The sequence below is a fragment of the Antechinus flavipes genome, chromosome 3, assembly GCF_016432865.1.
Source record: "Antechinus flavipes isolate AdamAnt ecotype Samford, QLD, Australia chromosome 3, AdamAnt_v2, whole genome shotgun sequence".
Classification (NCBI taxonomy): domain Eukaryota; kingdom Metazoa; phylum Chordata; class Mammalia; order Dasyuromorphia; family Dasyuridae; genus Antechinus; species Antechinus flavipes.
In genome coordinates, this window is record NC_067400.1 from 561083687 (window position 1) to 561108819 (window position 25133).

Genomic DNA, 25133 nt, shown 5'->3' on the forward strand with positions numbered 1-25133 from the left:
ACTGCTCCCGATTTGAACTGTGAGTATTGCTGAGGAGAAAAAAATCTTATTCCTCCCCAGGAAGGCCAAGAAAGGGGCCCAAATTTGGAGGAAAGTGGTTTTTAGTTTGTTTCATTTAGAAAATGAAGGAAACCTTAACAGGATAGTGGTGGGGGCCGGGGGAGAATCAAGATAGCAAGGAGAAGATATTAATGGATACTGGCATAACTTGGGCCTGTGGACAAGAGTCAGATCTCAGCTAATGAGCTTTGAGGGTTTAGTCTAGAAAAGATGGTACCCAATGATAACGGCCAAAGCAGCTTTGTAGTAAGAGTTCTAGTGGAATTCTGGTGAAAAGATCCATAGCATCTCATCCACTTTGACCTGGACTATCCTTGATAGTGATGAGTCCCAATTTCCTATGTCAACATTATTGGAACTGGAAAGGTCCTCAGAGATCATTTGATATAACCCCATCATGGTGCAGGATTCCTAAGATGAAAAAAACCTGCGTATGGGACTCTGGAAGCTGAAACTCATTGTTCTTGTGGGGGGTGACCCCCATTTGTTACAGAGAGGGCTCAGAGGTAATGATGATACCCTTAGGGAAGGGCTTTTTGACTGGGGACCTAGATTTCACTGGGTTTACAAATATGCATGAGATTAAAATTACATCTTTCTTTTAACTAATTTCTAATTAAAATTTAGCATTACCTTCTTTTTTCCCCCCCAATCGGGGATAAGTGACTTGCCCAGGGTCACACAGCCAGGAAGTGTTAAGTGTCTGAGGTCAAATTTGAACTCAGTCCTCCTGATTTCAGGGCTGGGACTCTATCCACTGCTTACCTTTAGTGAGGAATTATTAGGTATACATGATGGTCACTAAGAGAAATCACATCTATGTGTACATAGTGCCTGGCACATATTGTCCTTCAATCATTTTTCAGTCCCATCCAGCTCTTTGTGACCCCATTTGGGGTTTTCTTGGCAGAAATACTGGAATAGCTCCTTGTTTCTTTCTCCAGATCACTTAACAGTTAGGGAAACTTAGGCAAACAGGGTGAAGTGATTTGCCCAGAGTCACACAGCTAGGAAGTGGCTGAGGCCAGAGTTGAACTCAGGAAGATTAGTCTCCCTGACGCCAGGCCTAGCACGCTATCCACTATTCCACCTTAGCTTCCCGTCTGGCATAGAATGCACTTAAAATCTTTATTGAATTGAATATAAAATTATTTGCTGGCAGATGTCTTAAAATATTATTTATACTCATTTCTATTTCAATTATTGATGTAGATCACATATGATCAGCCTTCCTGGACTGTATTTCAACATAATTGGTTTCCCTTGTAATCCTACTTATTTTATTTTATGCATTTAAAAACATTATTCTGAAAAGGGGTTCCCAGGCATTTAGAGACCACCAAAGGAAACCATGACAGAAAATTTAAGCTCTGGTCTAAAGCTATTATGAGGCTTCTCACAAATTCCTTTTGGCCTGAAGCCTGTCCCCTGGCTCCTTCTTTGATTTGGGTATAAAACGCCAAGTGACAAGAAATCAGAGTGAGCCAGCATAGAGTGTCACCAGGATTTGGCCAAGCTGTCTCTGGCATTCCCTTTACTTAGCTCATGTGGATTCAGCACCAAGAGAATTACACAGCACGCTCCCACCAAGGATCACAGAGTGATGGAAAGCAATTTAGGAGACCCTGAGTCAAGCTCCCTTATTTCACAGATGAGAAAACCATTGCCTACAAAGCAAATGACTTGACCAAGATCTTACAGGCAGTAAGTGCTAGAGCCAAGATTTAAACTCAGGTCCTCCATATCTAAATCTGAGGTCCATCCCTCTACATCACAACATCATGCTGAATTTCAGAGTTGGAAAGGCCACATAGTCCAACCCATATCTAACAAATGATCTTTCCTACACATAACCAAAAAAGGGCCACACAGCCTTTGCTCTAAGGCCTCTGATGAGGGAGAGCCCACCAATCCCATCCCACTCCCAAGTCTCTTCTCCAGTTTTAACATCTCTAGTGCCTTTAACCGATACTCATATAGCATGAATCCCGAGGCCCATCAGAATCCTGGCTACTCCTCTCTGGGTACTTTCAATGTATTAATACATTTTCCCCATAAATTATATTTTTGATTTACTTTGTACATATCTTAGACATTCCTAATTTTATATATATATATATATATATATATATATACTCTATATAAATCTTAGATATTCCTAATTTTATATATATATTCTGCATATATCTTAGATATTCCTTTTATATATATATATATACACACACACACACACACACATACATATATTTGAGCTTCTTGAAGGCAGAAGCTGTCCTTATCTTTGCATCTCAGCAGTCCCTTGTACATAGTAAGCACTTAATAAATGTCTTTTGGGGCAGCTAGGTGGTATGGTGGATAGAATACCAGGCCTGGAGTTAGGAAGCTGCTATCAACATTCTCTGTGTCTGATTCTCTGTGGCCCATTTGGGGTTTTCTTGGCAAAGAAATGGAGTGGTTGCCATTTTCTTGTCCAGCTCATTTTATAACTGAGGAAACTGAGGCAGACAGGATTAAGTGTCTGAGGTCAGATTTGAACTCAAGAAGATGATCTTCCTGATTCCAAGCCCAGTGCTCCATCCACTGCTCCATCTAGATGACCTGCAGGAGTTAGAAAGACTTGAGTTCAAAACAGCCTTAGACACTTAATAGCAGTGACCGTGGGAAAGTCTATTTCCCTCAGTTTCCTCATTTATAAAATGAGCTGGAGAAGGAAATGGCGAACCATTCCAATACCTCTACAAGAAAGCCCCAAATGGGGTCATGGAGAGTTAGACGTGACTGACCAAGAAAAAATAAACGTATTTTGAATTCTAAAATGTGGTTCCCAGAACTGAGCCCCATACTTCAGCTACGGCTCATTCCTGGATAGGATGCGTGTCTACAATCACGTTGGTTCTGTGTGTCCCATCACACTGTTGACTCATGTTAAGCCTTGTGGGATACTAAAAAGCCCAGATCCTTCTCTGACAACCTTGTCTAGCTGTATTTCCCTCATACAGACTTGTAGAGTTGTTTTTTAACCCAAGTGTAACACTTTGCATTGATTCCTTTCAAATTTAATCTTATTAGATTTGGCCCAGTGTTCTAGCCTGATGTATTCAGGATCTTGACTTGCCTCCAGTGCATTAGTTGTCCGGCCTGGCTTTGGGCCACCTGTAGATTTGATAAACATGCCACTTATGCCTTCATTCAAGAAAAAGAATGGAGAAAACAAAGTCCAGCTCTTCTGACACTGGCCTATGGTGCTATCGGTTACCTACTCACCAAAGTCCTCAGGAAGGGACCATCTTTAGCCAGGAAATCGAAAAAATGAGAACAGGGTCTTGTTAACTCCTTGGGCCTGAGGCTTTGCTAATAAGACATATGGTCGGGATTATTAGCTGGAGCGGAGGCAACAGCTCACTGTGGATATTGGAACAACACAGAAAGACTTTAAAAGGGTCATGACATTTTCTTTTTTTTCTTGGTGATTCTTTTTTTTTTTTTCCTGGGGAAAATTTTTATTATTTTTCAACCCCTGACTTGCTTGGTTTGGCTCTAATAAAAAATAGGTGGTGATTTATATGTGTAGATGGCTGGTTTACTTAGCGGCTTTTCTGCACATCTGGTGGCCCCAAATTAAAATTCATGCATTTAGACAGCTAGTACTGCTCATCATGACTTTTAAATCACTGGGAATTCAGGCTTTTAGAAAGCAGCAGTATGTACTGTGGAAAGAGCTGGAACTGGAAGCTGAAGACTGGGGTTTTAGTCCCCATTCTAATACCAATTGAGAGCTATTGGGACAGCCACTTCCTCTCTCTGATCTCCATTTTGTCATGAGTGGTTGGCAGAAGATCTCTGACTTCTAGTTCAACATTCAAGACACTAGAATGATGTGTTCTATAAGGCTAAAAATAGGTGATTTAATTGGAATAAAATCCCTCTCCCCTTTTTTAAAAGATAAAAGCATTGGGGTAGGGGAATAGGAAAGGAAGAAAGGGATCAGGGAAAAATGTAACGCTAAAAAACTCCAGTAAACTTTAAGGAGGCCTTTTTGAAGCTCATCAATGGCAACATTACTATTAACTATAAGGCATCAGGCCTTGGAAGGCGTCTGGGAATCCTAATTCTCCTTCATGGATTTTGCTTTTCTAATGAAAGAGCTTAGTTATGACTTTGTGGAGGATCAGCAGGCAAGCTCAAGAAAAGGAGGGGACCAGATTTACTCTACCCTTTGAAACAGGAGGGGTTTTCAGTGTCCTTCAGAGAGCAGCTTTGTGTTGGCAGTTCAGACATTCTGGGTTTCCTTCTTTCTTCCCAGAAGGTGCCAAGATGTTGGTTCCTGGTAAACCTCCAGTATCTCTTCATCAGCTGGCCCTGGTGTTCTCTCTCTACCCCGAGGCTAAACAGATGCTCCCCACTCTAACGTACCTCCAACCCAGAGGTCTGGGAAGGGATAAATTGTTTTTTGTTTATTAATCACCTGTGAGCAGAAGGGAGCCAATAGGAAGCCCATCAGGAGCAGAATTTTTGGTAAGGAATCAAAGGATATTAAAGGGACAGTAGAGTCCCCACAACTTCTGAGTTTCCATCGAGTCACTTGCTGAGTCTACTTTCCATTCCCAAAGTGGTAGCATGGTATAATAGTAATGAAAGACAAAACAGACATCACCATCAGACTTGGAAGTCAGATATGGACTTTAATCCCGTTACTGAGACCTTGGACAAGCTACTTAATTTCTCAGATCTGTTTCCCTTCCATAGAATGGACAAGTGACTCCCTGGCTCTAATAATGTGAGACAGTTCAAACTATTGGGAATAGTCTTAGCATCACGGCATTAAGAGATAAAAAAGGTCTAGCAATGATCCAGAAACCCAATTTTACCACTTACTAAAACTACACTTACTAAATGATAAATCATCTTGGAAAAGTCATTGTCTCTGGATCTCAAATGGCAGTTGTGGTGGTGAACTTGCTCTTACTTACTTACTTGGACTTAAAACTTTAAAATATCATTTAGTTCCTTTCCCTCCAACTATTTTTAAATGATTTCACAAACTCAAAAGAACTCAGGTGACTTTTCACAAAGATAGTAAACATCATGGCAGAATCCAAATAGAAACTTGAACCCAAATCTCTTGCTTCTTAAGTCTAAGTCTCCCTCCATTAAATCAAACTTCCTCTCCTTTAACAGAGACTTATAAAGTACTAACAGTCTGGTTGAAATCCCAACTACTAGACAGAAGAGCTACATTCCTTTAAATAAATATTATGCAAAAGCAATTGGGAACAAAATGTTAGAGAAGCTCAGCCTGCCAAACCAAACAGTGTTTGTCTAAGCAAACACCTTTGTTTAGGTTGCAAGTATATCCAAAATGAATACTTTGTTTCCACCATTCTAACAGAACAAAGATCCACTTTAGAATCCTACTGATCTCAGTGAAGATTCTTGTAGTAGCTTTTAAGGCCACCTGGAAGGCTGCTCCTCCAACAAGGCTGGCTCTCCTACTATCTCCCCTTCCCAGGCCTAATCTTGGGCCTGGAATCCCTCTGGAGTAGGTATCCCTCCTGAGATGGCTGGCCAAAGAACAGATGGTCCAAGAGTCTTCTAAAAACATGTTTTGCAGGCAGACTTGGATTTCACTTAGGATCTTCTACCATACTTAAGAAATGGCAGATGTAGTTTAAGTGACTTGACTTATGTCACTGTGGCAGTTTTAACTAGGATAATGGCCACAGTGGTGGTGGTAGTAGCTGCTAGAATTTATATGGTGCTTTCAGTTTTGCAAAGCACTTATTTTCTCATTTCAAAACTACCTTGGGAAGGAAGTGCTATTATTTTTGCCATTGTATAGATGAGGAACTGAGGCAAATAGGGCTGAGTGACTTGTCCCAGCCAGTAAGTGTCTGAAACCAGATTTGAACTCATGAAGATGAGTCTTTCTGACCCAGCACTTCACTGCGCCACCGAGCTGTCCTACTGAGTCTATCTGCATTTTACTCCAAATGGGGACAATCCCTCCATTATACCAAGCCGATTTAATGATCATCAAAAGATATCACATGGTCAAGCAACAGGATGTACAATTGGGGGGCCACAGTTCTGGGGACCTTTCAGTACAATATTCTGAGAATAGGTGAGCAGGAAAAGCATCTCATTAAAAATGATTCTTTGCTGGGAAAGGCAGGATAGAAGACCTCCTGTGGGGCCAAATTTGTGGCCGACTGAGTTTTGCTTAGTGAGGTCCTTGCTTAATAGAAAGCATATACGTGCATGAAATAACAAAAAGTCAAACTAACAGAACCAAGACAACATTGTATACAGTAATAGCAATGTTGTAGAGTGAATGTGAATGAGTAAGCTATTGTGAGATAAATGAATGTTTAAGTCAATCACAAAGGAACTACAAAAGGTCCACCCCAGAAAAAAAATTGATATGTGGAACTAAGTATTATATAGTTACACAATACATACATACATACATACATGCATACATATATACACACCCTTTCAAATACTGGTCTTCTCTAGTAAGAGGTTGGGAGAAAGGGAAATAGCTTGGAACTCAAATGGAGATATTGAGAAATGTAATATTAAAACAAAAGATATCAATAAAAATAAAAATAAAAAAAAAGCCAAGAGAGACTAAGACAGCACAACTCAGGAGCAGAGGAGATGGAAGTGAGAAATTAAACTGAATTAGAACCAAGGGAAAAGTACCATTCACTAAGTTCAGTGGCAGAATACATCTTCTCCGAGGAAGGGTCCAGTCAAACTGAACGAGAAGAGCCCAATTTGTCATTATCCAGTTTTATTAGTATCTAGTTCTTTATGAATAATGAATTTCAGAAGCGTAGAAAACAATAATCAAGGAGCCAGTCACAAAAAGGTAGCTGGCTAGTGAAATCAGGTCAGGGAGGGGCAGTGGGTTAGGAGCTCTTCTTGGAAGGGAGGATGGTATCCAGCTCATGGATGCCATCTTTGTCGATGATCCGGACACTGAAGGAGGGCAGGTTCAGGATGAAGCGCTTCTGGAGCTGCAGGGGAGACAAAGAAAAGGACTACTAGGAAGGCTGAGCAGTGTGCATGCCATCTGATAGTAAGGAGCCAGGGGAGGTGGCTGGAAGCCTGACCCAACAGACAAGAGAAGCATCAAAGGCCTGATCCTTCTGCCCTTGTTCCAGCTAGCTCTCAAGAGTGCCTTGGTCTGAGAGGCTCAGTTGGGAACATAAAGCATGGGGCCTGGTCTCAAAGGGGTACAAGGACTTTGATCTCAATCTATAGAACACAGACCTCTCTTACGTTGTAGAACATTTGTCTAAACTAATAGCTAATAAAAGATCAAGCAGGGCGGGGCCAATGCAGTGCTCTTTCCAGGTCTCACTAGCTAATCTTCTAAACCAAAGTGAGAACAAGTTGCTCCTTCCCCCTTCAAACTCCTTCTCCCTGCTTTCTCCAATTCAGTCAATGTGTCAGTGGAAATCATCTCAGCTTCCTAACAAACATTTATTTCTGTGTGCGAGAAAATTACAGGAGATTATGGTGTTCATATTTCAAAGCAGATTTTGGTGCTATCCCAGCTGAGGATAACTGAGGAATGGAGCTGGAGGAAATCGCTGCCCCTCTACGTCCTTCCTAACTTCTTCATTTTCTACAACCCTTCTCATATAAGGAAGCTTCCCCAGGCTTCCTTTAGGATGCAGCCATCTGCACTGTTCAAACCTCCACAACTTGAAACTCTCAACTCCAGCAGAATGAGACAAACAGCCCAAGAAAGACATGTTCCCAGAATCCTTCTTTAAGGTTGTGGACCATACTCTAATCTTCTCCACCGAAAGCTTGAGGTCAAGGGCTTGCCTCACATTGGACAGTGCAGAGCTGAGATTGACAGTCTTTGTGAACACGAGCAAACAAAGAGGCTCAGTAGCATGGGAGATTCTAAGTGTTCCCTTAAAGCCACCTCTGGGCCCCCAGCTGCCCCAGCCTCAGCTGACTTGATCAGGAAACTATGAAAGAGAGTTTGTTCTCAGATGCTGCTCCGGTAGGGAGGGTTACAAACATGGGGGGAGGGGAACCTTGCTGCAATGGAGTGAAATGCAACAGGCTTCTGGGAGAGGATAAACTAACATTTGCTGTACATGCCTCCTCCTACCCAGCTCTCCTATGAGACGGACCACAGTGTGCTCTGTCCTTCACTCTGAGGAGCACGAACAAAGAAAATTATGAAAGCTAACATACTTTGAGAACCTTAACGTGGTTATTTTCTCCAGAAAGAGAGATTTCCAGCCTCCCATTTTTACTGTTATGTGCAACCTTGGAATCAGGAGTCAATAAAAAGAAATCTTCCCCTCCCTCCCTGACCCCCCTACCCCCCCCCCCCAATCGATGATTAAATGTCCTGAACATTCATCTCCACTTTGGCTGTTTCCTTTGCACCAAATCTCCAAGTTCCTTTCTGCTGACCCTTGAATGTAGACTTGTCTATATTTCTTACTCAAGGAGTTTATTTTATCTATCTTTTATACTGAAGGAAAATTATTTAAGAAATGACACACACCTAATAGCTAGCGCTGATAGAGCACTTTAAAGTCAATAAAGTCAGTAAAGCACTTGATACATACTTGATACTCATTTGACTGATGTATGCTTTTTAAAGAAGTCAAATCTGAGGGTCACAGTAGATATGAAGCTTAAAAAGTGCCATGCGTGGCTGGCTGCACCAATAGGATGTGAAGTTTAGAAGAACGAGCAGTGAGGAAAAGCAATTAAGCCGAAGCGTTTACTTTGGGGAGGACGTGAACCATGCTAGCAAAGATAACAAGGTTGCTACCCCCCAAACCCTCCCCTCAGTAGCCACTCCACATCTGGCTAGTGGGTATTTATTACGCCTTCTGGCAAGGACAGGAAAAAAATGCGACTGAGGAACAGGAAAAATATTGGCAAACACAAGCAGACAAACATTCCTTTCTCGAGATCACATGGGAGCCACTCACCTCTTCCAGACATTTCTTCAGGAGCTCTACTGCCTCCTCACGTGTGATACCTGAAAGAGAAAACACAGACACACTGCTACGCACACACACACACACAGGCTGCTTTAATTAAAGCCCAACTCTCCTACCCCAAACATTTTATTAAATTTAAACAGCTTTTTCAGCTCAGTGCACACACGACCAAAAGAAAAGAGTTGAAGAAAAACTCTCCTTCCAACTTAGGGCAAACACATTCCATATGTACTCCAGGGTGCCCCGGACCCAAGTGTTCCCACTGCCACAAGCCATTGCAAATCGATTTGTTACAGGGAATGGGAAGCATGACGGAATTTTGCCTCCCATGGCCAGGGATCTGCCTTTGGAGAAGTCCAGCCGTCTCTCTCCCCTTGACTTTATTACGGATTTAAATCAGCTCCATCTGCCTAGGGCCGGCTGCAAGTCAAGGGGAAAAGCAGAGCCTGGGTTTCAGTGCTACTTTCCCTGCTGGGTATTAACTATAACAATGGGGAAGGCACGTGTGGGCTATCTCTGTGATTCTCACACATTAGAACGAAAAGGGGCTCTCAATGGGGATGGCAAACTGGAATGACATGTCGTACAACTGGGTTTGGGGGACTTGGTTTTTTCTTGTTGGTTTTTGGTGGGCAGGATGGAAGAATCACTGAGAAGTCACAAAAGAATTACCAAAAGGCAAAGGCTAGCAATGTCTTAGATGGAGAGTGTGATACTGGTATGGTTGGGCTTAAAGGATGTGGAAACAGAAACAAATGGAAATAATTTATTTTTATTGTGCTGGGTGGAGAGGAAAAGAGGAAAATTTAGAGGAAATGTTATCTGTGCTAATGGGCAAGGTCTTCATAAGCAGAGGCTATCAGAACCACCTGTTCCTTAAAATGGTTAAATGCAGGTGCTGGGATGCATAGCCCTGGGCTGGAAGAAGGAATTATAAGGCCAGAGTCAAAAACAACTCAGGATCTCTGTCTAACATTTTAGTTGCCAGTTATTAGAGGATTTAGAAAAAGCAGCATCTTATAGATATAACTGCTATTCCTATCACAGGGTCTTGCTCATTATAGTTTAATAACTGCTTGTCAAACTGAACTGGAAAACTAATCTTCTCCAAGAAGAGACTGCTACTGGTCAATACTGATCTAGAGGAAAGACTGCATATAGAAACAATTGGTCAAACTGATTTTAAAAACCCTAAGCCACAGCTGTGCTCACCAGGACTTTTAATGGCTCTTTGTCTCACCCACTCTCCCCAGGTCACTGAATTCTTCAGGTAACTGACTAACTGCCTGTTCAGTTCCATGGGAGTTGTACATCAGGTGCCAATGATGCACAGAGGGACAAACTGAGAAGCAAATTCCAACTGCTGAAGACCAGTAATGTTACGGCTTGTTAGCACACAGGTTTGCCAAAATGAGAAGGTTGTATTTAATCAAAAGCTCTGGATATCCTTTTCTTTGGTGAAAAAAGGACAGTTTTGCTGGCAAGAGGAAGAGATTCCTTTAGATTTCTGAAGAACCCCATGACATGATTAACTGAACTCTTCTAGGAGGAGAACCTATCATTAAGGTTGATATTTCACAGCCTCTCTGGGCTCATCATCTTGTCCTGCCTGTCTCTAAGTAGGAGTGCTCAAGTCATCATGCAGACTCTTCTGCATGCAGAAGCTCTTCTTTATCTTGAGGCTAGTTCTGTTTTTCAGTAACTTCCACACAGTGGAATAGGGTTGGTCTCCAAGCTAGTCCTTCCAATACCAGACGAGCTCCATCTGTGCCAGTCAGATACCATCAGCCCAGACCTGGTAACCCATCTTTGTGCGCTACTAGACACTGCTGAGAACCATCGAGATGTGGCTTTGCAGTTACATCCAACAAACACTATTACTTACTTGGTTTGTAATAACGATCTAGGATGCTGAGGGTTAAAAAGGCACCATAACCATGGGCTGCAAATGGAGCTTTGGCCAGGGCTGCCAGGTAGTCCATATAGTATAGTGCAGGTCCTTCATGCTCATCATAGCCGGCCAACAGGAGGTTCACATGATATGGGGTCTGTGGAAGACAACACCATACTGTCTTGGTTTAAAAAGCACCAACAGTAACTTGCTTTTGGAAGTCGATGGTGTTTCCCCAACCCTTCCAGTGACAAGATGTTCCTTAGCAGCTGAACAAAGCATCCTTCAAAGACTATTTCAACAGAGAACCCAGGATGAGGAAGTTGGGGGTAGGGACAGGTAGCTGCTTTCTTCTAACACAAGTGCATTTTTGGCATCCTGCTGTTGCCTCAAGGCCCACCTCAGAGAAGGCTACAAAACAAGAGGACATAGTCAGCTTCTAAGATGAAGCCTGTATTCCACTAGGAGCCCTGTATGTCTCAGTACTAAGACAGGTGGTAATCACAAATGTGGGCGTGTACTGGCCTAAGCCATGCCTTTCCATATTAACATTTAAGACTCCTGACAGTTGGACCAAAATATTACACAGTAGCCTGGCTATTCATATTAATATGAAAGAAATAATATTTACCAAAAGCACCAACAATTAATGCTCACCTTGTTCTATAGGGGAAATGGGAAGAAAAGAGTCAAGGAGGAAGTTCTCAAGTATAAATTAAGTATCAGAAAATCAGAAAAGTTATATTCTTATATGAAATACTATCATTTTTCTTTAAGATTCCAAGGTTTCAAAAATAACTTTGACTGCTGTTTGGAGTTTATCTGTATTCTTTTCCATTCTTGATTCCCTGTAGTCTAAGGGAAAATTTGGAGAAATTCACCTCATTTTTTTACATCTAAAAGAGACCACCCATTTTTACTATAAGAGCCTAGCCATTTACCACACGAAGTTTAGAGATTGACTAATGCTTTAAAGCCCTTGCTAGTGACCTCCCATTTTACATGGTTTAATTTTTTTCTGCACAACACGCATTCATCTTGCATTTGCCACAGTGGGGAACAGTATATGTATATGGTTATGTGTGTATTCTAAAACATATGTGATTATATGCACATTACTCTGAAAGACCTTAACATACTATCACAGAACACAGAAAGATACAAGTTCATGGAATTGGATTATATGCCTATAAAAAGTAGCATTTTACATTTTTTGAGTACCAAATTATTAATATGAATATTTGGCAGCCAGAGAAAACCATGTTGAAAGAACAAATGAAAATATTATGCATTCCTTTCAAAACTGAAGTAGGTAAGACAGCCAACCTAAGCAGGTGGATTCATTAAATAGCTGCCATTGACTCTAGAGAGCAGCCCTCAATCACAGGGTGTGAGCGAATTGACAGAGGACTGAAGAAAGATGAATTGACAAGTTATTGAATCTTGCACTGAAGGAAATTGCTGACCTATGACATTTTCACAGAACATATCAAAAGACAAGAAGAATCCAGGGATTCTTAGGTTTTCAATCTGGTTCAATGATCAATTTGTTAGCAAATGAGTCAGGGTAGGAAATTCCATTAATTTCTATGTGCTGATTTCCTCATCTATAAAATGGAATTAATGACCCTTTCTTTTTTTTTTACCTTTTTGTAAGCAAGCATGTTTTCCAAATTCAAAGAATATTCGAGATTATGTCTGGTAGCTTAGTGCTCCCAAAGAACAAAATGCTAATTAACTTAGATGGATAAAGAGAGAGAACTGAATAATCTTTGTTTTGTTTTGCACCTAGTACAAGCCTACAAAATGGGTATATATAAGATAGCTTGCTACTCATACAGTTAAAATTAGAGTAAGTACTTTTCTTCTTTTGTTGACAAATATCAGGCAAAACTGCCTGGTCCCTTTATTTATCCCATGTGTTAATACTTAAAAGATTATTGTACTCTGTTGACTGGCCCAACTGCTGGAATACTATAGGGTAGCAATCTATGTTATGGCAGCAGAGTTGCAAGGAAGTACTTAAAACCAAACCTGGAAATAAAAAGTGCTCAGGCTGCTGAAGCTAGGCATTTGATGAGAATCTTGCCTGTTTTATCCTTTCTTATTAGATCAAAGCGTATTTACAACAAATACAGGAGATTAAAAAAGGCCACTATCAGAAGATCTTAGATGGAACTCTGTCAAAAGAATTCCAGATGTAAGTTGTTAACACAGATGTATTGCTTAATTGGTCTATATAATATAATTTATTTATGCTTAAGCATCTGACATGCACTCACTAAAGTTGGTATTCAGAAGCCACCACACGTGGTACAGAAGATAACTCACAAATTATTGTGTGACTCTGAATTACCAACTTTTGTATGTGTGAGATGCTTAAGCATAAATAAATGGTGTTATCTAGACTAATTAAATCGATACATCTGTGAAACAACTTGCAGTTTCTGACATTCTTCTGACAGTGCTTCATGGAAGAGCTCTAGCTCACACTGTCTTTTTAAAATTTCAAATAAAGTCACGCTCTCACTCCTCTAGAAAGGTGGCATTTTAAATACTGATGATAGGGTTATGTGTTCCTACCTATATGCTTTCATGTTCTTGACTCAGTGTCTCTCTAAAAGATCACTCTCTATTTTCTACAAATAGACCCCGCATTTTACTCTTGGGTGTTTTGGAAAATATTCCACATATGTAAGAAGGTACAAGTGATCCCATAAGTATTAATGATGTTGGGTTAGCATCAAACTCGAATGTGTCACACATTTCAGCAATAAACAGTTAATGTTTAATAGTGCAAGAAGTTAACAGGCATTTTATTAATGAAGATAGGGAAAGAGGGACTGATGGAACCAATTAAACTCCATCAACAATTGAGGAACTGTCTAATTTTCATTTAAGAAATTATTATAAGAGGTAGTGTAACATAAATAATGGAAAAGTAACTTCAGAGGCAGAAAGACCTGGATTCAAATCAAGCCCCACGTTAGCTGTGGGACCATAAGTGAATCCCTTAACTGCTCAGTGATCCACATACCAAGCTCACTGACCCATGTGGCATTCCCAAAGGACAGGGCCAGAGCAACATAAGTGAAAAGAGGGAATTTCTCCTTTTGAGTTCCCAGGACATTTGAATATCATAAGCCCAGACCTTTGTTATACTTATTATTCTTTTCCTTAGCCTCAGGAGAACTTATATTACCTCTTCGAGGATTATTGCATTGAGGAGATACTTCCTGTTTTGGCTAGGTCCAGGCATTCAAAACCTAAAGAAATGGCTCAAAAGGTATTTAAATCTCTCAGGCCATAAAATAAACACGCTCACTCTCAGAAACATTTCTACAGAAAACTCAGGGAGATAAGGCTTATAGCAAATCAACCACTCTTGTTCTTGGCACTAATGTGGATTAGGTACTTATAAACTTAGAGGCATTAGCTCAGGCTATATGCAGCAGGAGATGCCCTGGAAGGCAGAAACACTGTGTAACATCCTAAATATTCACCTCCATTTGTATTTTGTCAACTATTTTAATATACTCATACATATCTCCTGCCCCAATGGGGAATTTATAAAGCCCACTCTCATTCTAAGGACACCCACCTCCATATCCCATTAATGCCAACAATTGGCTTTTATTTTGCACTACCATTTTATGTCATTATAAGTGAGAACTTTACCAAACAATTTTTAAACTGGGCAATTAGCAGACATCACTGGATGTTCAATCCCATTTCACAAAGGAAGGACACAAGCATTTATTAAGTGCCCACTCTGTGCCAGTCTCTGTTCTAAGTACTTTGCAAATGTCAAAAAGTTTATATCTCACAATGACCCCGAGAGTTAGGAGCTATTATTTATTCCTATTTTACATATGAGGAAACTGAGGCAAACCATGGCTAAGTGATTTTCTCAGGGTCCCAGAGTTAGTGTCTGAGACTGCATTTTAGCTCAGGTCTTCCCTACTCCTCTGGCATCCCATAGCTGGGTTGGTGGCACAACCTATATTGGATTCTATGGTGTCATATTCTCTAATGGTTACTCTTGCCTTCCACTTAAACAAGGTCATCTGGATTGAGACAGTATCTTTGACTTCTTTTAAATCATTTCCAACATCTGGTCCAGAGCTTGACACAGAGAAGTAAAATTGCTACAAGCATTTCATGAGAGCATTTTTTTCTTTGTAAAAATTTATTTAGTATTTTATTTTTCCCCAATTAGATATAAACACAATTTTTTAACACTTATTCTTAAAACCTTGCATTCCAAATTTTCTCCTCTCCCTCCCCACCTTCCTTATTGAGAAGGCAAACAATTTGATATAACTTATACATCTGTAGTCATGCAAAACCTATTTTAGTCATATGTTATGAAAGAAAATAGACAAAAAGAACTCAAGAAAAATTAAGCTTTAAAAAAGTATGCTTCAATCTCAGTCAAAATCTTTAAAAAGCTATCTATACTTATTGTCTGTACTATCTTCCTACTTTTCTTTTTTTTTAAATTTCTTTTAATAATATTTTATTTTTTCAAATACTCTAGCTATACCACTGTCAATGACAACGTTACGGGCTTACTGTAAACATTAATATAGTCTGTTTTAAAGTCAAGTCCATTTGAGCACCTAAATGAAGAAAGAGGGACTATTTTGTTGATCCAATTAATTTCAGAATCTGAAATAGTATTAAAGTCAGAAAACTGGTTCTGAATTCCAGGTTCCTCAGACTTAAAATGAAGACAAAAGTATTCTTTCCATCTCAAGATTGTTGAGATCAACTGAGATAAAAGATTCTGTTGCTCAAGCATGAAATGTAGACAAAAGCTATTATTATTAAAAATCCCCTGAAATGTTACCTATAATTTGTAAGGAAACAAATGCTAGGAAAATATATTGGAATAAATAAAAAATTGCCTTCTTTCCAACATAAGGCAATGTTTATTTTAAATGTACCACTTTTCTGAGCTCATAGCATTATATTTAGGATCTTTCTTTTGTATTATATATTTGATTGAACAATTGGACATCATTACTAAAATTATAAAAGTTCCTTGAAGGTTAGAATGTAAAGGCAGGGGGAGAAATGCCCATTAAACATGAAAGCCCCTGGAAAGAACAGGGAAAGGAACTGGAAATGGAAGATCACAGTGCTGGTCCCTGTACTGCCACTCACTAGATATGTGACTACAAACCCCTCCTCCTTTCTGGGACTCATTTCTCTCTCTAAAATCATTTGAACCTCCCTCAGATTCCCTTTAACCAGAATACTATATGCATGATTCTTTATCTGCTTCTTATGCTCCTTAGGCATTCTAGGAAAAAAAAAAAAATTCCCCCTTGATTCCTAGCCCTCTCTTACATGTAAGACTAAACCACAGCTACTTTTTACATCTAAAGGGAAGACAAGTAAATTCTGTTAGAGACAATATTTGCCACTCCTCAACTCCTGATGCATACTCAACTTCTTGTATTTTTTCCCCTGATTTAAAAGAAACACACTGTAGCGATTAGAAGAGCGTGAAATTCCATAAATTTTACAGCTAAAGAGAACAGTTGTGATAAATACACTGAAACAACAAAATCAGCGACAGGAGTCTGGGCGGTGACAAGCAGCGGTGTGACATCTGGCGGAAGCCAAAGTCACAGCAAGGGGGAGTGAGGTGGGCGTGAGGAAGCATCCTGCAGAGCGTGGACACGGAACAGGAGAGGAATTGACAGGCTTCCTTTGGACCCAGGCCAGCCTTTGCCACCTCTAATTGAATAGGACACCACTCTGAACTGAGGGGCCTCAGAAACTCTGCTATTTTTTACTACAAAATAACGGGCAGCACCCTGGTATGCTAAGCAGTACTATGAGCTGTGTGCTTCCATTCCCAGGACATTAGCAATTTGGGGGCAGAGGAGAGGGAATAAAGCTAGTGAGACAAAGGAATCTGTAAAATGATGATATCAATACTCTAAGTAAGCCTTGAGAAACTATAGAGTGTGCTTCAAACTTGGACAAAATCCTCCACTCCTTGGATCAATTAATTGCCAATCAATTCACTGAACAATCAAATGTCATTTCTGAGACTGGACTTGTAGCAACAGAATTATGGGGATATTTTACATCTGAATGTTTTATACAATTTGTTCACATAGATATGATACACACTGGTCCCCATAAATTTTTTATCCAAATGCACAATTCTTACTTCCTCAAGTTCATGTAGGCCCAGGGAGAACTGACCCATCAATTCAACCCTTCCACTCTAATATGACCAAAGAAGAAGCTTTTGATGTGCTTCTGCACTGTGGAAGGTAAATTCCTTTTCCTAAACATAATAAAAGCAAAAACTAGCTTTTGAGACAAGTCTGTTCAGGTGTTCTACCCACTAAACCAAGATAAAAATGAAACATTCTTAATTCATATGAAAGTGGACTCTGAAAATTAAAATCCCACCAGTCTATTGCTGACTAGTCTAAATCTACAATTCCATATTCAATTCCAGTAACCATGTTTTAATAAGGTTATCAACTAGACCATGGCTTCTTAAACTTTTCTCATGAGAAAGTTTTACATGATCCTGCGTATATATGTAAATAAGCACACAAACCAAACATTTACTAATAATAAATCATTAAGTTACATAACCCCATGTGGGGTCACAACCCACAGTTTATGATGCTTTGAACCAGACTGCACCCAGGTAGCAAAACAGATTGATAAAAGATATGGAAACCATATAATAAAAGACAGTACCTGAATGGTGGTTTGCCTTGTATAAGCCTTCAACCTTGCTTCCTGCCTAGAAATTCTTTACTCCTCTTCCCTTCCTATAAATACTTATGCACCCAACTCATGTATTTCATATGTATATGTATCTATTTCATACTATAGTTATTTGTTTATACCTTATCTCCTCCACTAAATTTTAAGTTCCTTAATGACAGGGACTGCATTGTATTTATTTTCCTATTTTCTCCATTGTCTAGAATATGACACTTTATTTAATAGACACTTAATATCTTCAGATATTTTAAGAGTTGGAGAAAGGGTGTTGTGGTAGAAAATGAATTTATAAAAAGTTTGGAAGCACTTTAGGCATTAACATACAACCTTTTGCAGTTTTTTTTAATCTTTAAAAAGAAGGGGTTACAAGAAACCATAAAAGAGGGAAAAAAACCCAAATGTGCAAAAATGTTTGTAGCAACTTTACTGTAGTGGCAAAGAATTGGAAAACGAATGCATGCCCAGCAACTGGGGAATGGCTGAATAAGTTATGGCATATGAAAGTAATGGAATATTATTGTTCTATAAAAAATGATGAACAGTCCGATTTTAGAAAAACCTGAAAAGATTTTTATGAATTGATATTGAGTGAAGAAAACAGAACCGGGAAAACATTGTACACAGCAACAATAAGACTGTGTGATGATTAACTATGATACACTTGTTTTTTTTCAGCAATTCAAATAAACTTTTGAGGGAAAACATCATCCACATCCAGAAAGAATCTTGGAGACCAAATGTGGATCAATGCATACTATTTTCACCTTTTTTTTTTTTTTCCTTATGATTTTCCCCTTTTATTTTGATTTTTCTCTCTTAACATGACTCATATGGAAATATGTAAACATGAACATACATGAGTAACTTAAAAAAAATTTAAGTTATAAACCCTGAAGGGATTAGATTAGGTGGTCTCTATAAAATCCTTTCTATCTCATACTCCATAAAGGGGATTCATATTGTTCTGTGTATCAAAGGGGCAAGATGAAGTCTAAAGGACCTCATTACACAGAAATAGATTGACATAATAAAAAATTTATTAACACTAAGAGCTATTTAAAAAAAAGAATGAATAGTTTTGTTGAAGTAATGAACTCCTCTGTAAAAGTTAGATGACCATAATTTCCTAATATTTCATCTTTTCTATGCCTCACTCCTCTTAAATTCATTTTCAGTAGGACTTTTAATCTGTCTGTCTTTTTCAGCATTTTTCCAAAATATCACTTCTATTTTAGCTTTTTCCTCTTGCTAGTCTTGACCCTAGGTTTAATGACATACACCACCCTCTACAATACTTTGCTCCATCATCTTTCTGCCATTCATGTCTGCCCACTGTAGATTCCTTTTAACACCTCCTCTGTTCCTATCACATGTATCCAAAAGGTGGTGGAGCAAGTCAAGTAACAGTATGAGCACCACAAAGCTGGGCCCATGTTACACCAAGGCAATCCTTTTACCCCTCTTTAATTAATCCCTTCATTCCACTTACAATACCTCTCCCCTACATCCTCTAAACAGATAAACTCCACTAATAATTTACTGAGAAAATAAGAATCCATTTATCATGAGTTGCCTCTTTTCCCTTACTCTATATATGAAGACCTTTTGAAGTGCAGTGTTCCTCCCCATCCTTCTTTACTCATATGAAAAGATAATCTTCTTTCTTCTCACCAAGGTCTATACTTCCTATATTCCTTGCTTTTTTTTTTTTTTTTTTTTTTTGCTCTTCTAATTTTCAATCTCTTCTTAGCTATCGACTCCTCTTCCAATGCCTACAGAAACACCAAGTTCAACTGTTTCTCTCTCTTTTAAAAATTTTTATAGCTTTTTATTTATAAAATATATGCATGGGTAATTTTTTCAATACTGACCCTTGTAAAACCTTATATTCCAAAATTTCCCTTCCTTATCCCCCTCCTCCTTCCCCTGGATGACAAGTAGTCCTTAATTGATTCTCAAAAAATCTTCACTTGACCCAGTCATGGTCTTTTCTCAATCAAAAAAAACATTAAGTATTGATCATGTGCCAGCCATCTTGCTAAGTGCTACAAAATACAAAAGTGAAATAATCCTTCCCTTTAAAGGCAATGTGTACATGTTTAAGTGTCTACATGATACATACAGAGTTTTAAAGGCTAAAAGGACATAGACCAGCAGCTGAAGGGACAATGAATGTAGAAGATAATGCCCAAGTTGGGTCCTGAAGGAAACCAGGGATTCTGAGAGATAGAGGGGATGTGGGAGAAGGGGGGGGTTACATTTCATGGAAAGAGGCCAGCCAACATAAAGGTTGCAGACAGATGGGAGCACCGGGGGTCTTCTTCATCAAGGAGGCTGATAGAACTAGAGTGCATGGGCAGCAGTGTTGGGAAAAGGAGACTGGGAGGGTGGGAAGGAGTGTTAAAGAGCAAAGATACAACCTTCTATTTGGCACTGGAGGCTTAATAAGTAGCTCAATTAAACTATTCACTGTTTTTTAGGAGAATCCCTGTAAAGGCCTTGTGGAGGATGGCTTGGAGCTAGGAAACCCAATCTGGAGGCTACTGCAATAGTCTAGGTTGGAGCTGATGAACTGAACTAAAATGATGATGATATGAGTGTTAAGGACATAGACATGTGATACTAATTAGGCAGTGACTTGATGTACAGGTTGAGGACCTTCAATTCACCACCTCTTTGTCAGGAAGAAACGGGCTTTATCTCCTCTGGAGACATGGTTGATCTTTCAAAGTTGTTTTTCTTTACAATTTTGTGTAAATTGTTAATCTGGTTCTGCTTGTTTCATTTTATCAGTTTATGCTAATCTGCTCAGGTTTCTGAAACCATCTATTCCATCATGTCTTATAGTACAATGATGTACTGGTTCCACTATATTCATATGCCATAATTTGTTGCCTATCCCCAGTTGACAGACACCCCCTTTTAATTTTTTCTCTTCTAATCTTCCCTAAAAACCCAGAAATTGGTTTGTCTTGCATTATTGCTTTTCTGGCATTATCCTCCCTCTTAACTAACTCCACTCTCTGAACCTACTTGTTTATCTACTGAGTTTTATTTCTATACCAAACTGCTGTGTATTATTCAACTCTGTGTCTCTTTCAGATAAAAGTGAGGTTTATTTGATGTCTGATGCTCCTGTTCTTTCATGTTTTTACACTTTTTCTCATGCAGCTCAGTTATGAGAAATAGCACATTCCAGCCCTTTGTTTTTCCTTTTACCCTACTCTTTCTCTCCCCTCTTAAAATCTTCAAAAGAAAACCAGTCTCTCTCTTTCTCTCTGTTTATGTGTTTAATTTAACTCTCTCATTAAGATATTAAGGTTCTGAAGATAATTTGTTTGTTCTCTTTTATTAGAAGGATATTAAGATTCTGCCCCTTGATTCTAATAGATATGGGCAGTTTTTATCTGATTTTTAAAAACATAGATCTAGGCTTTACAAAGATTGTATTTTTTTTTAAAGGAATTTAATGATTTTTTAAAAAAGCTTTTTATTTTCAAAACATATGCATAGCTTTCAACATTTACCCTAAACTTGTGTTCCCTCCCTTCCCAACCCCCTCCAAATCCAAAATGTTAAATATGTGCAATTATTCTATACATATTTAATGATTCTTAAATGACCTTCCCTTGACACATTTTAATATCAGACATCTCATAGTTTCTATTTTCAATCTTTTGTTATAATAATACTTCTAGTTGCTTTATGGAATCTTTGATTTCTGTTTGGTCTTTTTTCATATTCAAGGAGTAAATCACTTAGTAAGATTTACAACTTTCTTCTAAGCTATTTATTCACTCAATTCTTTCCTACAGAGCTTTTATTTCAATTTAAAAAATATTACCACCACCACTAACAACAACCTTTTGCTTCATTTCTTGTGGTCCTTGGGCAAATTCATTTTGTTTCCTTTGAGTTTCAGCTTACAATTCTTACAGATATACTTTTTTTGGGGGTCTTTGGAGTCATTTTTTTTTTTTAAGTACTGGTCAGTATTTTCTTTAATAAATTCACTTCTCCAGCTTTAGTTTCTGTGCTTGGGTTTAGTGCCAGGGCCAGGCCTGTCCCCTGCTGAAATTTTAGGTGGAAGAGTTGACCTTGCTTGTTTTTTTCCTGGTTTACTGTGATGATTTATGTCTATCTTCTTTCAATGATCAGTTCAAATATCACCTCCCACTATGCCTTTATTGCTCTCTCAGTTCTTACTAACTCTTCCCATTACTTACTCTTACTCTCAGCTCCTAATACTATCCCGATCACTCTCCACATCCTTCTTTTCCCTTGTATTTACTTTATAAATACTTGGATGATGTGCATATGGCTTCTCTGCACAGAATGCAAGCTCCTTTGGAGCTAGGGCTATTTAATTTTTGTCTCTATTTCATGCAGCTAGGATGTTACTTAGAACATACGTTAATAAGCATTTTATAAATGCTCGTTAATTGTCTTTCAACTGTTTCAGTGGTGCCCGACTCTTTATGAACCCTGCCACTAATTGGTAATTGACTCTGAAAACCATGAATACTTCATGAAGGGCTTCCTTTACTGGACAGAACATTCTTGATAATTTCTAAGATCCTTTCTTAATTTATAATATAAGACCAGCTATTTTTTTTGACGTAGCAAAAAATAAGAAAATAAAAGTATTCCATGTTTGCCTGCAATCTCATCCATAACTATATCGGAAAAATAATTTCTATTCTATTTCCTTTTGAAGGTCTCTGATTAAGCCCAAGTCTTGTCTTAATTGTGATTTTATTTGCAAAACAGAAACATACAGATCTGGCTCTACTCCTTAAGTGCCTATATAAAGAAAATCTCAGCAGTTATTAATAAAATCAATTATATCATCAGACAGTTCAGTTATGTGGTTTAGACTTCTATTTATTTATTTATTTATTTATTTGTTTTTTTCTTTCTTTCTTTCTTTCTTTTTTTAAGGCAGTTGAGGTTAAGTGATTTGCCCAAAGTCACAGAGTATGTAAATGTCCTGAGACCAAAATTGAACTCAAGTGTTCCTGACTTCACAGCCAGTATTCTTTCCACTGTGACATCTAGCTGCCCTAGACTTCTATTTCAATGAGCTCTTTTTTCATTAACAGCAATATTCTGTTTATATAAGAGGAAAGGAAGGAAAATGGATAACTACCCCTACTTTTCAAAATACACATTTCTCAAGTATTAGGATTCATTTTCCTTTTTAAGAGGAAACTTGGAAAATTATTTTCAATCTTCTTTTTTAACAATACCAGCAATAAGCTTCAAAGTACCAAAGCTCAATGATCATAGAAAATCTCTAAGACTTAAACTATATATCCATGGAAGTGAGAGCTATCCTTAGGATAATTAATAAAGTTATATCTTAAATAAGATTCAAGTACACATTATAGAAATGGATATAAAGGTAACATTATGATATAGTAGAAGAAACATTGGGTCGAGTCAAGAAACCTGGACTCTAGTCCTAGAAGTGCCATGAATTAGCTGAATGATCTTGAACATATTGTTTAATTTTTCTGGGTCCCAGTTTTCTTCTTTCCTAAGCTACTTTAGGTAGCTTTTTAAGAATCTATATGCTTTTACCTTTAAAAAGCAACACTTTAATTCATGGCTTAATCTTAGATATTTATATTAGAACAAAACAAACAACAATGACTACCTATGGGTCATAACTACCAGCCTCACGTATCCTGAACTTGACAACTTAAATGTCTACTAACAAAAAGGGAAAATCTCACCAATTGCACTTAGCAAGGATACATATGTGCACAAACTAAATGGATTCATGGAATATAAATACTTTCAGTGGCCTGTTAAATACCTTCGCGTGATCTCAACTGGAAGACAGATGTGGTATTTTAGTCTTTTAACCCAATGAAATTTTTAACGTATGATGGATTGAATGAGATAAGCACAAGTAAAGCATATTGCAAACCTTAAAGCACTACATAAATTCTACTATTGTTGTTATTACTGTCATTTTTCAATCTGCAAACAGAAGCAGGGATTAATTTATGGGGCAGCAGAAAAAAACTGTACCTCTCAGCTTCCTGGTTGGGCTCCCTGCCTTGTTTTTTCCTACTCTAACCTATCTTTCAGTCAGCTGTCACATTGGTCTTCTATCCCCATGTTCTATAAACGTACGTTTCTCCATTACCTCTTGGAGGAAATAAAAAATCCTGTTTGGCTTTCAAAGTTCTTTACAAATAGGCCTTTACAGTTTTCTCATTTGTAAAATGTAATAATAGTACCAACTTCCCAGGTCTCTTGTGAGGATCAAATGAGATATCAGTAAAGTTTCTTCCCTCTCCTTGTTCTCCTTACTTTCCCAGTATTCTTATAACCTCTTTCATCACATACATATCTACGATCCAGTGGCACCGAACTCCTTGCTATTCCTTGAATAAGATAATTCCCTCCCAATTCTGCCTCCTGGCTTCCTTTAGGTCTCACCTCTGCAAGAAGCCTTTTCCTGTCCTCCTTCATCTTAGTATCCTTCTGAGATTACCCTACTTGTTTTCATGTTATCTCTCCAATTAGATTGTGAGCTCCTTGAGAGTAGAGAATCCATTCTCAGCCCTTAGCACAGTGACTATAACAGTACAAGAAATTAATATAAGCTTGTTGACCAACAACTGAGTTAGTTGAAGTCCTCTTACAAGTTTTGCCAATATCTCAAATTCAATATGATCAAAAGAAATTCATCCTCTTCTCAACTGGCTTCTCTACATAATGTATGCATTTCAGTTGTTGGTGTCACCATTTCCATTCAGTCAGCAATTCTTTTCTTAATTTTATCTTCTATGACATTGCTCACATTCATCTTTTTCCTTCTACTCCCACTGCCACCATCTAGTTCAGAGTTTTGCATCTGTTGTCTGGACAATTCTTAAAATGTTTCTAGGGTTCTCTCTCCTATAGTGGTGTTCTATCTAATGCAGAGATCTTCTCACATGATTACATACTTGCTTAAAAACCTTCAGTGGTGGCCTAGTCTCTAGTGAATAAAATAAATATTCCTGGCTTGGAAACTACTTTACGATCTGGCTCCAACTCACATTTTTTATTTCATTATGCATCAATACCTCCTAATACTGCCAAATCGAAATCTCTGATGTACCCAAATCTTGTCTTAAGTGCTCTCTCTCTCTCTCTCTCTCCCTCTTTCCTTCCCTCCCCCTCATGTGGAATGTTGACATTTTCCATTTCTCTATTCCCTTCATTTCCTTATTAAAAAAAAAATCTTATTTTAATGCTCGGCTCAAGGAGCACTTCTTACATGAAAGACTTCACTAACCTTTCTAGCCTCCTCTTTTTGAATCTCTTATGTTGTGTGATCTATCCAACAAACTTAAGGATATTCTTAATTGTATTCCCATTGTGTATGTGTGTGTGTGTTTTGTATACCTCACCCTTTATATTGA

The 25133-nt window shown here is 38.5% G+C and overlaps 1 protein-coding gene across 1 annotated transcript in view; it reads right to left on the minus strand.

The window, feature by feature from the left end:
• Nucleotides 1-6839: 6839 nt before the first annotated feature.
• The window catches only part of PSMB2 (proteasome 20S subunit beta 2), a 34061-nt gene continuing 15767 nt past the window's right edge, over nucleotides 6840-25133 (minus strand). The window contains exons 4-6 of the mRNA XM_051987666.1: nucleotides 10936-11098; nucleotides 9039-9088; nucleotides 6840-7082 (exon numbers count right to left, since the gene is read on the minus strand). Of these exons, the coding sequence (XP_051843626.1) occupies nucleotides 6975-7082; nucleotides 9039-9088; nucleotides 10936-11098 (321 nt within the window). The 3' untranslated portion in view covers nucleotides 6840-6974. The remainder of the gene's footprint in view (nucleotides 7083-9038; nucleotides 9089-10935; nucleotides 11099-25133) is intronic.